At 36.8% G+C, this 17,663-nt stretch overlaps 1 protein-coding gene across 15 annotated transcripts in view; it reads right to left on the bottom strand.

Moving 5' to 3' along the window:
• Positions 1 to 17,663, bottom strand: part of STXBP5L (syntaxin binding protein 5L) — a 466,532-nt gene that overhangs the window by 345,784 nt on the left and 103,085 nt on the right. For 11 of the 15 annotated variants that reach the window (XM_055568317.1, XM_055568321.1, XM_055568318.1 and 8 more), the window contains exon 2: positions 6,290 to 6,486. In XM_055568317.1, coding sequence (XP_055424292.1) covers positions 6,290 to 6,486 — 197 coding nt within the window. Of the gene's footprint in view, positions 1 to 6,289; positions 6,487 to 7,517; positions 7,751 to 8,021; positions 8,348 to 8,848; positions 8,959 to 17,663 lie in introns of those variants that run through there. The other 4 variants (XM_055568327.1, XM_055568326.1, XM_055568325.1 and 1 more) reach the window with 4 other exon arrangements.

Here is a 17,663-nt window from a genome sequence, read left to right as displayed (position 1 = left end):
CTGCCATACTAAATGAGACCAACAGCCCAATTTGCTGACAATATACTAGCACCAAAGGACCTTTTGTGAGAAAACATAATTGTTCTCTATGGTAACCTAAAAAATTTGTAATCATATTTCCTACAAATCTATACTCCCTTACTTGAGCTCGCCCCTGCACTCTTATGCTCTCAGGATAGGCAAAGTAGAGTTTAGACCACTGAAACAGCTTGGTTTTGGTTTTCCAGTTCTTAAAAATTAATTTATTTTAATTATATTTGGCTCTTAAATTTGTTAACATCTCAATCCCAACAAGAGTGCTTAATTCATCTGGTTTGCCTCCATTACTATTCTTAAAGTTGCCTATTTGCTACTGTCCATGAAGTCTTTGTCAGATGCTTTATCCATAATAAGTGATCCTGCAGTGTCAACTGTACTATCTTTTATTCTACCCATTTAAAAGTGTAGAATGAGACAAGTCCACATCTCAGACAATCTTGTATAGTTCCTTGAATGAATGAAAACTGCAGAAATATGGAACTATAATTATGGGCTGTGCCAACTTCAGTTACAGACCCTCCCAAGTAAAATGATATTAAATTAGAAGAATATGGAGACAATGAAAAACCTGGAGAAAAGATATCTAGGCAATTAATCTCCTTTCAGATTTTCAAGGTCCTGGAAAGCCCAACTCTCCACAGTCCACGACTATGTTTCTGACCTTACACTTGTTTCTCTGGGAAGATCTGGTTTTACGTCTAGTATGAAGATCATGATTACAATCCATTCCCATGTAAGAAGTTACACTAGTTATCTGTATGTTGGCTCTGACACAATGACCATTTATAAAATCGACTTATAAATGTTGATGAAGAGCGAGTTGGCTAATTTAAGAGTTTATTCAAACTTTAGGGATTATGCCATCTGGTTCTAGTGATGTATTTATTTTTGTCTATTTTGTTAATTAGGTCTAGAACACCCATGTGTTTGTCACTGTCAATCTAATACTTCTAAATTGTTCCCCTAAAAAGATCGTTTGGATACAAAAATAAAAACTTAAATAAATTTAACTGAATCTTTCTACAATGTTCTTTTCCATATCTTTCTTAAAAATATGTACCATGTTCCTAAAGTGGTGTCACTCTTTTGCTCAATGGCTTCCTTGTGTTTATGTAATATAGATGTATTTAATAAAAGTATTTTCCAAAAAAAATTGTTCAAAATATCTAGTTTTCTCTTAAAACATCATTCTATGAGATTCCTAGCTTTCATTCATTCATTCAACAATTATTTGACTGCCTTCTATGTGGCAGGCTCTGTTCTATGAATTAGTGAGACAGCTGTGAACAAAATAAAGCCCTGTCCTCATGGAGTTATAATAGGTGAAGCAAAAATCAAGCAAGTAAACATAATTTAATAACAGTTAGTTTTAAGTGTAGAGAGCAAAGGTGATGAGCAGCGGTCAATGAAGATCTCTCTGAGAAGTTAACAACTGAACCAAGAACTGAATGATATACAGGCAACAAGTACTGTAATTATTTGGGGGTGGGGAGGGAAGTGTTCATGTAAAGGAAACAGCAAATGCAAAAAGCCCTGAGACAGGAACATTTTTGAGAAATAGTAAGAAAGCAAGTGCAGCTGGTGCAGAGTAAGTAACAGAAAACAGTTGAAAATGATGTCTATCTGGGGTCAGATCATTTAGAGCTTTATAAGACATAACAGGACTTCTGATTTTATTTTTAAGAGAAATGAAAAACCACTGAAAAATTCCGAGCAGGAATGACATAATATGATTTAAATTTTTAAAGGATTCTTCTACCTATTATGAGACTGTGGTGAGGCCCCAGTGAAAGCAGGGGAAACTCTTTTAAGAAACTCTTAAAAGAAACTCTTTTAAGGTAATAAAATAATAGTCCAAGCAAGAGAAGAGACATGGTCAGATTTGGGAAGTACTTTTAATGGAGAGACAACAGAATAATCTCTACCTTCTCAAAGTCTCTATGTTTCCTGAGGAATTAATTATGTTGCCTATTCTAATAAGTGAGAAAAATGAAGCAGAAAAAGTACGGGATTTGAAGATGAAAAATCAGAGCATTAAACTTAGCTATGTCTCTTACCAACTTTGGAGAGCTAAATTCTCTGGTCTCAGATATCTTCTCAGTAAAAGAAAAATATAATACTACCCTTGACATCTTTACAGGACTGTTATGAAGGTCAAATGGGTTATCTTACAGATGAAGCTTTACTAATTTTAATTTAACCAACTTGCTAGATTAACAAAAACTCTCCATTCTCTTTGTAAAACACAGGTTGATACTAATGGTTCATAAAATGTTCAAAACTACTAAATTCTGTAGCTAGAATACTCACACTCTCCTGCTCCCAGACTAACTACGTATGGGCCATGTAACTGTAGGGATGAACATAAAATGAATCTAGAAAAAATACATACACACACATATGTTTGTTCATCTATACTTTGTATATACTTCCATATATATACACATATGTATATATTCATCTAGATTATACACACGAATATAAACTGCTTACTGAAATACGTATATGTCTGTGTGTGTGTATATATATCATCTGACACTTAAATTTTTTCTGAAAGCATAAATATCCTTATTCTATTTTAAACAAACAAAAACTGAAAATTGCACATAATGAATTTGGGATGGTTTATGGATAAGAAGTCTACACAGAACTTCAATCAGAGAATCAATATGCAACAGAAAAATCTTGATTGGTTATCAGGTGCTTTGTAAATTGATGCATATTTAAATGTTTTCAGTTTAAATGTTTAAGATATATATCATTATCAATGACTTTATGCTTCAATCTCCTTTCAATTAATCAATGAACCATGGATATGCTACTTCATTCATAAAGTACATCAAGTGCCTACTATACTGATTCTCAATATTGACTGTGCATCAGAATCTCCTGTGGGTACTTTTTAAAAGATATAAGTGCCGAGGCCCCATCCCTAGAAACTGTGATTTTCTAGGACTAGGGTAGACCTAGAAATCTTTCTTTTAGACAGAGTTAAGAACCACTGGCCTAAAAGGTAGTGAGCACCCTAACAATGAGAAGAAAATAAACTATAATTTTTTCCCAAAGAGTTCATAGTATAATTGTGTCAAAAGTCTTTTTAAAACACAATAAGCTGCTAAATTCACATCATGGCAGATGCTACAGGAAAAGAGAGACATGAGGAGAAACCTTAACTGTCTGGGGTAGGTAGATGAGGAAGGCAGTGGTCAGAGTTGGTGTTTGAACTATGAAGTAATGAAAGGTAACTGGAATTCTCCAATTATATTAAAGCTGGAAGAGATATTCTAGTCAGAAGCAGTAAGCTAAGAAAAGGCATTGAGATATGAGAAAATAATGGTGCTTTCTGAGAATGCAGTATATCTAGGGCATCAATGAAACAAGGATGGAAAGGTAAACACAAGCCCCTTCCAAAAGGAACTATATCAAGTTAAATAGTCTGAAGTTTAGTGTACAGAGCAGTAGTTTCAAACTGTTTTCATGGAATTCAAGTTCAGAAAAGGCAGTTCAATATTTCAAAAAGGCCATACAAATATCTGAACAACACCTGGTATTCAAATGTATACAAACTGAACTTAAAACAGATTGCAGTAAACCAATGCATTAACCTGTTTTTTGCTGACCTTGAACCAAAATTTCTTCTGCCATTTGGTTCTGAACTTCTTAGAGATGTGTCACTGATTATAAAGCCTGTATTTTTATAAGGCTAGCAAATGTCCTACTACCTGCCTATGCATAATATCATATAACAAAACCAAATATAAAAAACGACTTCTGTTTGTAGACTACCACTGCTCCAGGGAAACCAACATAGAATTTTTAGCAGGAAAATGACATAAATAACATTATAATTCAGAAATAACCATTATAACAAAATGAATTGGAATAGGGTAAAACATGAGGTGAGAAGATCAGTTAGGAAGTGACTTCAAGAGACCAAGAAAGAAAATATGATAGAATAAACAAGTATTGAAGATGACGAAAAGGGAATAATGGAAATACTAAGAAAATAGAATATGATTTGAAGGCCAATTAAATAACGAAAAAAAAAAGATGATTTTCAAAAGAGCAGATTCATACTTTAATTTTAGCCATACTGAAAAGACAGAAGTACTTAGAAGGTACCAACTGTTTAGTACTCAGAAATGAATATCTTTTGCACATTTAATCAGTGAGTTCAAATTAATTCCCCATTTTAGCAACAGTCTTAATTTTGGGATATCTTTAATACATCTTTACATATTTTGTCACAGTCCAGAAAACCTAAAATCATGCAACCACTTTTTAAAATTAACTATATTCCTATCTAAGTATGTCACAGTACTTTCCCCACTTGGTGAAATTTCAATACTATTAGTGTTTAGCACACATAGCTATCTATCCTTACAATTTCTTTGAATATTATTACTTAATATTTTATAGCCCACTGGTTATAGTCATTCTATCAAGAACAAGGTGATTTTAAAACTTTAACAATAATATAAATGTGTGTTTCATCGCCTCTTCCAACTTATACATTGCCTTCACCTAACCATCTTGTTTGATCTTCCCAACAATCCTCTCGGGTTAAGAAGAAGAGAAATACTTACAGAAGCCCTATTACCATACTACAGATGAGAAATTCAAGTCACAAGGAGATAAATGTCTTATCAAAGATTATATGGCTGACAAATGACAGAGCTTTAAATAAAATACAAATTTTTTGATTCCGAGGTCGGTGTTCTTCCTACCATGCCATATGTTTTTTTTAAATAATACATATTTAACTTTTGCCACTTTGCATGACTATCTCTTGCCTACATAAATAAGTAGGTGATTATCTATCCTATTTTCCTCTCTTGCTTTCCCCTAAAACCTTATCTACCAGCTTTATAACCTCAAGAGTCCAATGCCATTCTGTTTCAGAAGTTTATCTTTTCTATATCAATTTTACCTCTACTAAAACTCTCCTGCATTACTATCACATTCATGAACTGAGACAGTTAGGCAATTGTTTTCAGAATCTTGGAATGGTAATAGTAATACATCAAAGATGAGAGAATCTGGGCATAATTCCCCTGCCTAGCAGTTTAAATCTGGCCTTTAGTGTCCTTTCACATATTTGTCTCATTAAACTCCTCCCTTATTTGACAAAATATCTATTATTTCAAAGTAAGGATAAAATTGTACACAACTTTGTATACAAAACTGTACTATATACAGATTTCACAGAACAGGTTAGGACTAAATCTGTTTAACCTAATTCTAAATAAATTCACTTTTATGTAAACTAGTTTATAATATTTTAATAATTAAAGACTTGTTTTTATGATGACCCTACTGGCAACACAGACTAAGACAATAATTGAAACTTACCCATTACACATGATTTGTTTATTATACATAATTTGTTTACTACAAAAACGATTTTAATAATTTCAAAAAAATTTGTGTTGAATTACTCAAAAAAGTAATACTTAATTTCTATGGTTTTAAAAATTTACTATTTCTTCTCATGCATACAAATGACTTGGTAACTTTTTTATTGAACATAAAAAGTCAAAAGCACATTTCTAAGCTACCTCCTAAAAAAACAATAAAAATTATAAATCCCTTTATGTCAGAAAACAAAACAATTACTTCTATATATGAACACAATGCTTGTTTTGTAAATTCTCCACTCTCCCCATCAGAAACTCTTTTGCTTATTAGCTCAATATTAAAGTATAATTACTTAAAACGTTTCCTCACTAAACAATAACAGTCTATTTTTGAGTTCCTATAAGTATTAAGCCCACAGTATTTGTTTATTAAGAATTTAAGAATCTAGGTATGTTTTTATTCAGAAGTTTAAACACTGCCTTCAGATCTTTTAATGGATGTATTCATCTAGCTCTTATCTTTTCAATTCTAGCAATATCTTAATAGCTTTAATCCTTTTATACTGAACAGTAAAATTAGTTTTTCTGAGTGACAACATTTTATTAACTATTTATACATAAATATTAAATTTAAAGGTATTCCAAGACTGAATCTTAATATCTTGCCTATTCTACTGGTAATGTTTGCTTATTAATACTTCCCTTAAACTATAACTGCTTTATAAGTTGATGCCTGGAATATCTTAATACAAACTGACTTACCCACAAAATTCTCTGCACCAGACTCTCCGATACCAGCATCTGAACAATTTCCAGCCCTTAGAGGGTGTGTTTTAATTCTTTCCTCACAGCAGTAAAACAAAGAATAAGCTTTAAGCCAATTCAAAACTTACCTTACAAATCTGGAAATAGTCTGAAGTCAAGGTTTCCTGAATCTCCTCTCTGAGAATCCCTGCAGTCCCTGCCGGATGTGTGGAGCCACTTCCAGCCCCGCCACCACTGTTACTGCCACTGCTGCTGCCACTGCCAGGGGATGAGGCCGTTAAGCCATCCAAAACTTTTCGGAAATTAAACTTCTTCATTTTAAAAACTGTGGAGAAATTCAAAGGAAAGGGGGACTTACTACATGGAATTATACATGGGGAAAAGTGTTTAGCTTTTCATCAGTCACGGCACTAGCCAGTCCCCATTTTTACATGAGTTTTTTTAAAAAGGAGGGGGAGAATCAATCTATCAAATTTTAATTATAAAAAGCATATCCTTCAAAAATATAAAACACAAACTCCAAGAGCACCAGTATTTCCTCCTCACACATCAAATTTTCAAGGGCTTTATCCCCAGCTGTAGCTACGCTTTATCAGCACCGAGGTAAAAATAAAAGGCAGTGTCATCATCGTCATTAGCATTATATCATCATTATTATACAATCAAACCAGAGTCCCACAAACCAAGACTCTCTTTCTTAAAGGCGGGCTTTCCTCCTGAAGGTTGAGCTCAGAGTATTTTTATTTTCAAAAAAAATGGTGGTGGAAGGGAGCTAGTATATATTCTGCAACCACCTTCGGGGGTCTCCCCCAACATCTTCAACGCTCCCTTTTTCTCAACAGGAAAAGAGGCGTGAGGGGTGCTTTTTCTATTTCCCACTCAGAACAGCCCGTACCCCCAAACACCTGCAGGTGATCCACAGCAACAGCCGACGGGAGGAGAGAGCTGCTGCGCCGACTACCTCCGCTTCTCCCTCCGCCTCCCCCCTCCCCTCTTCCCCCTCCACCCCTCCTCGCCCCGCTCTGCCTGCAGCGGGAGCCGCGCCAACCCGCGCGTCCGCTCTCCCACAGCACGGCAGCGGCTCTTGGGGGTCGTAAGGCAGAGGCGACGACGGTTGCGCCCGAGTCCTGCCTTAGCCGGCGGGGGAAGAAAAGCCGCCGCTCCCGCTGTCCCTCCCCAGGCCGAGCGCCTAGGCGCGGGGCTCTAGCCCGCGGGCGCGCGAACACACAAACACCCTCACGCAGACCTACGCGCCCGGGCGCTCACGCGCACAGACACACAGGTGCGAGGGAGCCGCGGCTGGACGGCGGCGTCGGCGTCCCAAGGGGATGACTATCTGACTCCCGACTTAGGCACCTTCCTCAGCCGCCGCTAGCCGACTGACAGCCCGGAAAGCTGAGGATTCGGAGGGAGGAGGGCTCGCAGGCGTCCGACCTGCCCGGCTCCGGCCGCTTCTCCAGTCCCTCTGGTAGCGGCTCCTGGCGCTCTCCGAGGTCCTAACGGGGCAGGCAGGCAGGCTCCACCGCAAGCTCCGCCCTCCCGCCGTGGGAGGTAAGCCCCGCCCCCGAGCCACCCACTTCTCTCTTGCCCCGCTCCTCCCTCCCGGGCCGCAAGGGGCCCGAGAAAAGGGAGGAGAGCTACGCTACGTCAATGGGCGGAAGCAGCCTCGGCTCCAATCCTGGGCTCCAAAGGTCCAAGTTCCGCGGTCGAGAGGCGCGGAAGAAATTTGTGGATAGGTCGAAGGAAGAGCCAATGAAAGGGGGAGGGGAAATTTTAGAGAGGCCGGTGAAGTATTTGATTGACAGCGGTATTGGCCAGTATGCAAGGGGGCCGTGCTTTGGGGGCTGTAATTGGCGCTACCTGTTGAAGGACGCAGGTATGAATCAATAGAATGCCAGGAAGCGTGCGAACTTGAACACCTTCAGGGCTACAGGAGGGCTTATCCTACGTCTGACTCTGGACAATTCTGCGAACTGGGCAACTATTTTGCAGTTTATCACTTCTGAGCCTCTCCCTGCTCTCCGGGTGCATCTGCTTGTCTCCCCTCACTGCTATGCAACTTGTATAATTGCTTAACAGGTCACATCTGCCAAATGGAATTTCATTGCTATAGTTACAGAATTTATATTAATAGCATACCAGATCCCAAGGAAAGAATCGTTCACGTTGTTCCAATATATACACTTGCTTTTCCCCCCATTTTCATATATACGAAAAAAATTTTGAAACATTTTTCTCACTTAGTAAACCATGTCAAGAATACATTTTAAGCTTTTTATATGAGTCACAGTAATCATTTTGAAAGATGCACTATTTGATGCAGGGTTTTGGTTTTGTTTTTGTTTGTTTAAACCAGCATCAGAAAGGGAAGATGTGGTTCTGAGCCCTAACCTGCTACTGAATTGGGGGAATTTGGGACCTCGATGTCTTCATCTCTGAAAATGAGGGCCTCGCAGGGGACCGTAGCCAGCTGTCGTCTATAATCTGGGCAATGCAACAGAAAGTCAAAGTCTCTACAGTCCATGGAATTCTCCAGGTCAGAATACTAGAGTGGGTACCAGGGGATCTTAAACAACCCACGTATCAAAGCCAGGTCTCCCACATTGTAGGGGAATTCTTTACCAGCTGAGCCACAAGCGAAGCCCAATGCAACAGAGTTCATTAGTAATCATCTCATATATTCTTACATTTTAGAGATCTTCTAGGATAACCTCTTCTTTTCTTTTCCCTTTTATTATTTTATTTTCTTTTCTCCTTCAGAGGAAGGGGATGGAAAGAGTGAGGGATGAAAAGGTAGACCTGAAAGAGAAATGAGTTGTCTGATGTCACATAGCAAGGAAATGGCAGAGATGGAATACAGCCCAGTTTTTGGAATCCTCAGGTCAATGCTCATGTTCTTTTTTATTTTCTTCAGTACTATTTTACTCCTTTGGAGACCTCCCAAAGAACCCCCAATACTGCCTGGTTGTCTGTTATTGCCACAGCTAGAAAGTAACACTATTGTAGTCAAACATGGTACTGTATATTTCTACCTTATTCAGCACCTGACATAATGTTTTACATATAAAAGGTGCTTAAAGGACTTTGAATAATAGGGTTATTAATAGTTAGTAGTAAAAGATCTATGAGATGGTACCCAACTATATCCAGTACCATTTGGAGGGGTAAAAACAAGGATAGAACAAATGCCATGTCTGATATAAACTAGTTTTTAGTAGGGTTCCAAATACTATAATGCTTCCTAACAATATATATCAGTCCTTACTCTCTTTTTCTTCTCTTCTTGGCCCACTTCACTTCTAAGTACGGGTGCCTATTGAGACTAAAGAGTTTTCTTTTCTCTTTTTTATGTCTTTCTTTCTTTTAGAAAGGGGAGAAGGGAATTGCTTTAACTTTTTGAGAAGTAAGCACTGTTGTCTAAAATAATGGATTTAGATGCCCTCCTTTACTTCTTCAGAAAGTCTATTGGCAACTCCTTTAATTTTTAAATAAAGGAACCAAACCTATAGCAAGTGATCATTTGGTCTTTTGATGAGAATGAAGAAAGAAGATATTATCCTGAATCAGCAAAATGAGAGTTATTATTTGCAACCCCCTAAACCCCACCCCCAGGAGAAGGCAATGGCACCCCACTCCAGTACTCTTGCCTGGAAACTCCCATGGACGGAGGAGCCTGGTAGGCTACAGTCCATGGGGTCGCTAAGAGTCGGGCACGACTGAACGACTTCACTTTGACTTTTCACTTTCATGCATTGGAGAAGGAAAGGGCAACCCACTCCAGTGTTCTTGCCTAGAGAATCCCAGGGATGGGGGAGCCTAGTGGGCTGCCGTCTATGGGGTCGCACAGAGTCAGACACGACTGAAGCGACTTAGCAGCAGCAGCAGCAGCAAACCCCCACAAACCCCTAAAACCACTAATCGCTGACACTATACTATCTTAGCAAACTAAGCAGTGGCTTTATTCTAAAAATTATGGGAGAACTGAGAATGAAAAAGTACACAAAACGGATTGGCAAAGACTTTGCTTGAAGACCTAGAAGGAATTCACTGGCCTTCTTAAGTTAAAAAGAAGTGACAGAGTAGATATCTCTTCAGATAGGACAAGAAATAGGAATGGTAAGTGGAAGAAAAATCATCAGAATATATAAATGTTTTCAAACAATTAGAAGCCTAAAAAGATATGATTAGAATGCTGACATTGTGGACTCTTTGAGGCTATTTTAATATTCTTCTTCCTCCATGGAAGATAGATAGCATAGTGTCATACATAGTAAGTGTCGTGGTACAGGTGCGGGTTGGAAAAGAATTTCCAGACATGAGACAGAATGAGAGGGAAATAAAGTTTATTAGAGTGGGAGATACTGTTAGAACAGCGGGCCAGCTCAAGGGAGAACTGACGTTGAAGAGGGGCCCTTAGTCCGCTTTTATAGCCAGGGTACAAGGAGTGAGATAGGGGTCTTGTGGGTCATTTGCTGGTTGGATGAAGCATGTATACTCGGTAGGGGGAAGAGTAAGGCAAATACCTTCTCTCTATGGGGTAGGAGGGGAGACAGGTTATACTGGTCAGAAGGACCTTAAATTCATTAATAGTTACAACGTTGGGGATGGGAAGGACGTCTGGTTTTTCCATTCCTTCATTCCAAGACCCTCCTGGGTTTTATCTGTTCTTTCATCCTTGGGTTACCACAGTAAGTACCCAGTAAATATTACTTTGAATAAATGACAGCAAGTAAAATCTTCACATAATTGCAGTCTCAGAATGAGAGAGAGAGACTGGGGACAAAGGATACTATGATGCCAGTTTACAAACTGTGAGCAAAGATAGAAATGAGCAAGAGATAGAGTGCATTATGTATGTGAGGAAAGAGCATAAGATTTATAGCCTAAAAATCTTATTAGGTAAGAGAAACATAGTGAAATATCTATGAATGCAAATTCCATTCTTAATTAATTAAAGAAATATAAGATGTTATTCTGTAAACTATCTGGTAAAAGGAATGAAACCAGACTATGAAATATACCTTATAAATAATATAGAGAACTTTAGAATTGAATCTGATACTAAAATTGTAGAACTTTGTTCTTCCTACTGCAAATTAGAATTCTTCATGGACAGAAGTTTCTGATAAGCCATGATGTCTTCCTAGAATGAAAAAGATGAAGAAAGAAAAATAGCCTAAGCTTGGTCCTTGGAACAAAGTTATGAAATCATTTAAACAAATCTAATACATTAGAAGGATTTTTAGCATTTATGTTTAAACCATACTACAACTCACTTTATCGGTTTGTGTTCTTAACTTCAAGTGAACAATAAAGGTAACAGATGCTACCCCCAAAACAATCAAATAACTGTATTACTAGAAAGTATGTATGTGTGTGGCACTTCACACACAGAAGGTTTACTAAACTGACTAGACTTGGAGAAACTAAGCCAAATTGACAGAACATGTGTAAATGGCCCGTCATACATAAAGATAATAAATTCTACCACTTACTTAGTGCCTGTATGCCAGATAACATACTATGAAATTTTTAAACATCTCTTTAAACTTCATCCTTAATTTAACTCTATGAGATAGGTGTTATCCCCATTTTACAGGTGAAGAAAATTTGAGACTTAAAACAATTTGAGAAATTCACCTAAATTCACTAATGTAGATAAATTTTTTTGTAGATAACCCAGTCTTCAATTTCAAGGCTAACTTCTTAGATTATACTCTTAATCACTGCCCTATTACTAATTAGAGGATTAAATAGGAACAGGTGGGAATCAATTCTCTGAAATAGTGAATATATTTATATCAGTTTAATAGGGCTGCCACAACAAAATAACAGACTGGGCAGCTTAAACAACAGACACTAAATATCTCACAGTTCTAGAAGCTAGAAGTCCAAGATTGAAGTATCAGCAGAGTTGCTTTCTTCTGGTTAGTTTCTCCAAAGTCTCTGTCCTCGGCTTGTATCTTACTTACTTCTTACTGTATCCTCACATTGCCTTTCCTCTGTGATGTGCACCCCTGGTGTCTGTGTGTCTAAATTGTCTTCTGTAAGGACAGCAGTCAGATTGGATTAAGGACCACCCTAATGATCTCATGATAACTTAACCTCCTAAAGGCCCTATCTCCAAATACAGTCACATTCTGAGATATTGGGTGTAAGAGCTTCAACATAAGACTTTGCGGGTAGGAGGGTCACAGTTCAGCCCATAATAATATGACAGTCAAATTCAAGGTTCTTTGAAGAAAGCATCTGCTACAACCTGGGACTGTGTAAACAATTTTACCTTTAGTTTTTTTATTTAATTCTCACAACAGTCATGTATAGTAGCTGTTGATAACTCTATCAACAATGAGAAAATGGAAGCAAAGAAGGGTTAAGTAGTATGTCCAATATCCATATATTTAGTAGGTTGTGAAACAGAAATTTGGGCTCCTATAAATCATATCTCAAAGCTTTCCTCATGCTGTTAGCTTTCTTTAGAAAAAGAAATCCCACAATATAGATATTTAATATCAGAAAATTATTATAGAATATAAATATTAGGATAAAACAGAATAGAAGGAAGGAAAAATATATGCTAAGGGATTTGAATATTAGACCTAAAAAGACATTGGAGAGTTGAGAGGAATGAAAACTAGTAGCAGAGAGTATTTGGGACCACAAGCTAATAGGAGATCTTATCACAAGAAATCTCAGTATAATTTGAAATGTACTGAGTCCCAGGGGAGTATTTCCACCAGAAGAAATAGAAGTATTTCCACCAATAGAAGAAAATCAGCTATTGGCTAACTATTTAGACATTATTCAGAGAGGTTGAAGTCTCAGAAATATCATAACAGCTGGAAGAGGAATTTGGATAGAGGGTGGGTGTTGATGAAGATGTGCCATAAGGCCAGGTGGCAATTATTTACATTAGCAAGTGTGACCGTTTCCAATCTGCTTACTTTAGATACTGGCTTTTGAACTGAGCAAACTAACTTATCACTCTTTTTTGACTCCTCAATCAAGTCAAAGCACCATCCTTTAGTATTTGCCAGTCTAGAAGTTTGAATTTCATTAAGAGAACACAGTTGAAAACAGGTTCCACCTATAGCCTTTCTGGCAGGACTTTCAAAAGGATTAGGAATTATCTTTCCTTCCTAAATCTTTGTCTGACTTTTTTTCTGACATTATTATACGTCCTTCAGGAGGGGTACTGATTGATAATTGTTAGTTATATGGCAGGAAATTTCTGTCATATGGCAGGAAACAGCCATAAGTATTAAAATCCCTTATTTGGCCTACTGCAAGCCCACAAAGGGAGAAACCACAGGGTTAATTAAATAATGTCATAGCTCTTGTGGGTTTTAGATAAACAGACAGGGGTCATTAGGATAGACCAAAACAAAGTATGGCTCAGCACACAATCAATGACAATGAATTACAAACAGAACTTGTGCCTTCTATGGCAAAATGCAAATATTTGCCATTAAATGTAATTAAAATCAACTCTCTGAGCATCTTTAAAAATAAATTTTCACATATCCATCCATTGCTTTGGGATGTGGTAAGAGAAAGGGATTTGGTCTTGAGACAGGACTAAGTTTTCTTTTTTTTTCCTTCCCTTTTCTCTTTTCTTTGCTGCATGATGTAGCTTGTGAAATATTTGAACCCCTGCCCCTTGAAGTGGAAGAGGAGTCCTAACCACTGTATCACCAGGGAATTCCCAGACAGGATAAAGTTTTCTAACCAAGGCACTAACAAATCCTTTCAGCCTCCAACCTGCAGTTTTTCCTTTATTTACATATAGGTTATTATTAGGAATAAATGGGATTATATATGTAAAAGTGATGGTAGAATGCAAACCACTATACAAATATATTGTTATTTTCCTTATTCTTTTGCTTTAGTGAAATACTTTATAGAAACTTACTTTAAAGTTGAATTTATTTTCCCATTATTATTAATATAAAAGTCACCTGCAACTGTGGATTTACTGTTGCTAAAATTGAAGGAGAGGAAGAGGATTTGGACTAGATGATCTTTAAGGTTCTTTTCAATCCAGAATTCTGTCTTTATATGATTTATTTAGTCAAGGTTCACTGCATTCTTTTCCTAAATACTAAAAATCCTCAGTGAAAAGGCGATTAAAAGGATATGCGTGTAGGTACTGGCCAACAGAGTTGAGCTGCAACCTACAGATGCAACACAGGAATCCTAAAAAGTGTCTACACATTAAAGTACCTGGAGAGCACATTTTTTATTAATATTTATATTTATATACATGTGTATGTATATCTGATTATAAAAGTAAGGTGTGCTTATTATAGAAACTTTAGAAAATCTAGACAGTTATTTCTAGTCCTTTTCAGGACATTTTTAAACAAATTGGAAATGTCCAGTATGTACCATTTTGATTTTTAGCTTTTTTAAATTAAACATATTGTTGTGAAACAGACATTTTGCATTCTGCATTTCATTAAATATTTTGAATGGCAATATGTATTTAGTCATATGAATATTTATACTGTAATTAATCATTTCTACATTCTTATGTATTTTATTTATAATTGTATACTACTATAAATAATAATGGCAAAGTTCGAGGTCTTTTTCATAAGTATGCTTTGTATATTAAAATTTTGCTTGATATTAATTCCTCTGACAGGAATGTCAAAATAATATACTAAGTTATACATTTTATTTTTATAAGGTTGTACCAGTTTATTCCCTCATTACAAGCTTAGGTCCCTGTGGAGAACTTGTATTACAAATATGCCTTTTTGTAAAGTGATATCACATACTGGCTACATTAACTTTTATCTGTTTAGATGTTGAAAAAATTCAGAGAGAGTTTTTAAAATGATAAGAATTGGTAAGCATAATCAACTAAACAGAGCAGAAAAAACCTGACAAAGTGAAACATATAATTTCAGTAATGTTTATAATTTCAGTTTGGAGGAAGAAAATATAAAACTTTTCATAGAACTGTAAGATTGGAAAAGACTGTAATTCACATGTTTGATTTTGAAATTTAAGAAATAACACAAATCTCCATTCAATTATATCAGAAAATTAAAATTATAACTTTGTACTATGCTATTGTTATTTGAGAGGGAAATGAGAAAATAAGCACAGGGAGAGCTTAAAGGAAAAAAAAAATAGACGGACCTACAGAATTATAATTTAATAGGAAAACTACCAAATTTTTAAAGAATATTTAAGACTCAAAAATAGGTTGGATTTTTGCCACTGTAGATTAACTAGAGATGTGTACCCTTGGAATTTGTTATACAAATTGAATAGGAGAAAAAGATTCAGACCACAGACCATAGATGCTCTGACCCTAATGTAGATGATAAAAACTATAATTTGTTGAGTCTTTCCTGAGTTTGGACTATGGAGATAAGTGGAAACAGTTCTTTTATAACTGGCCTCTCTTGTTTCCTGAAGCTTTTTTTTTCTTAGCTTTTTATTTTGAATCGGGGTATATCCAATTAACAAACAATGTTGTGATAGTTTCAGATGAACAGCAAAGGGACTCAGTTATACATATATGTGTATCCATTCTCCCCCAAACTCCCCTCCCACCCGGGCTGCCACATTGAGCAGTGTTCCTTGTGCTAAACATGTCTTTGTGGTTCACCTTGACTTATGATACTTGGACCTTGCTTATCGGATAATAAGCCAGAAAATCCAAGAAATTTGGTCTCTGTAATTAAAACACATTAAACCAACATAGACACACTTGAAAAACTATGCAAAACAAAGTAATATTTGCATTAAATAAAGGATTATGGCTGAAGACAATAGAGAGTAGGAATAATGGGAAGGAAGGAAATAAAATTTGTTTTTCTAACTGAGTAGAGCTAGAAGAAGCCATAAATCACTTTGGATGTTACTCAAAAAATACTTGTAAAGTTCCTCTGCTTGGCAAAGGTTAAGAGAACAGAAATGTTTTGTCAGCCCAAGCTAGCCAAGGAACTGATTGAAAGGGAAAGCTTATCCTGCAGGGCCAGAGAGGACCCACTTAAACGGTTTTCTCTTGTCTTAGAGTCTGCAGTTGGGCAGACAAGAAGTCTCTCGTCCTTTTCCTACTCTCATAACTCCCTTTGGGAACTTTTGTTTAGGGTAAAGCAAAGTCATGCTGGCACAGTCTCTATTTAAAACAGTTTATGCTTTACTTCTCACAAACCATTAAAGCCACTTCAAAAACCTTCCAGTTACTCAACAAATACCACTGTTTTTCATGATGCCATTTTTTAATTTGAATGGCAAAACCTGGGGAAGAGGAAGATACACAATAATATATTTTTAAGAGCAGGAACTCTGATTGCAGACAGATCTAAGTCTGCTACTTATTCAGCAGATGACTTGGGACAAGTTATTTAACTATGTTTCAGTTTTCTTATCTAGAAAAGGCAGATAAAAGTACCAACCTCACAGGATGGTTGTAAAGACTGAGTGACAGAATATGCAGTTGGTACTCAGCACACTGCCTGGTACAACAGGAAATATTCTATACACATTAGTTTTTGTTTTTTTTTTTTTCAGCACCAGAAGTTTCGTGTGAATATTGGTAATCATAAAAGAACTGTAGGCAAAAATTTAATTTTACTGCTAAAGGAAAAGATCTTAACATGAAAACTACTAAAATGCTGTTCGTTGTGATTTGGACCTTGGGAAGCAGGCAGATGGATATTTATAGGTTAATAATTAACTAATCCTTCGGAAAGGAAATCTTTGTAGAAACTTGACTGAGTTTGGCTGGGGGGGGGGGGGGGGCCCAGATGGTAAATATTGAAAACAGACATTTAACTTAGTCATTTTATCTTGTTAATGAACACTGTGTCCTATAGTCACACCTTAATTAGAACTTGCTAGTGAAATACAGCAAAGGAAAATGGATCTATAGATCAAAGATGATTGAATATCTTTAAAGGTTTTCAACAAGGAAACATTCCTCCAAACAGAAAGAAAAAAAAAAATGTATAAACTCATTCTCTCTTTGTCCAAGCTCTGGATGGAGAAAAGTTGTTGCTGTTACTGTTAACTTGCTTACTCTTTGCTATTGTTTAATGTTTTATCTGGAGAAGGCAATGATACACTCCACTCCAGTACTCTTGCCTGGAAAATCCCATGGACAGAGGAACCTGGTAGGCTGCAGTCCATGGGGTCTCGAAGAGTCGGACACGACTGAACGACTTCACTTTCACTTTTCACTTTCATGCACTGGAGAAGGAAATGGCAACCCACTCCAGTGTTCTTGCCTGGAGAATCCCAGGGACAGGGGAGCCTGGTGGGCTGCCGTCTATGGGGTCGCACAGAGTCGGACACGACTGAAGTGATTTAGCAGCAGCAGTGTTTTATCATTAACAACTTTTGGAAATTGGAATAACCATTAGCAATCATTGGCTATTATAAAATCTTTCCCCATAATCCACATGAAGTACTCAGAGACTTGCCAAGAAATGCTGGAAAAAAACTGGAAAGAATAAGCAATTATTAAGCAAACCGAATTCT

The sequence above is a fragment of the Bubalus kerabau genome, chromosome 2, assembly GCF_029407905.1.
Source record: "Bubalus kerabau isolate K-KA32 ecotype Philippines breed swamp buffalo chromosome 2, PCC_UOA_SB_1v2, whole genome shotgun sequence".
In the NCBI taxonomy this organism is placed as follows: domain Eukaryota; kingdom Metazoa; phylum Chordata; class Mammalia; order Artiodactyla; family Bovidae; genus Bubalus; species Bubalus kerabau.
Note: the sequence above shows the minus strand (reverse complement) of the source record. Positions and strands in the feature narration are given on the sequence as shown.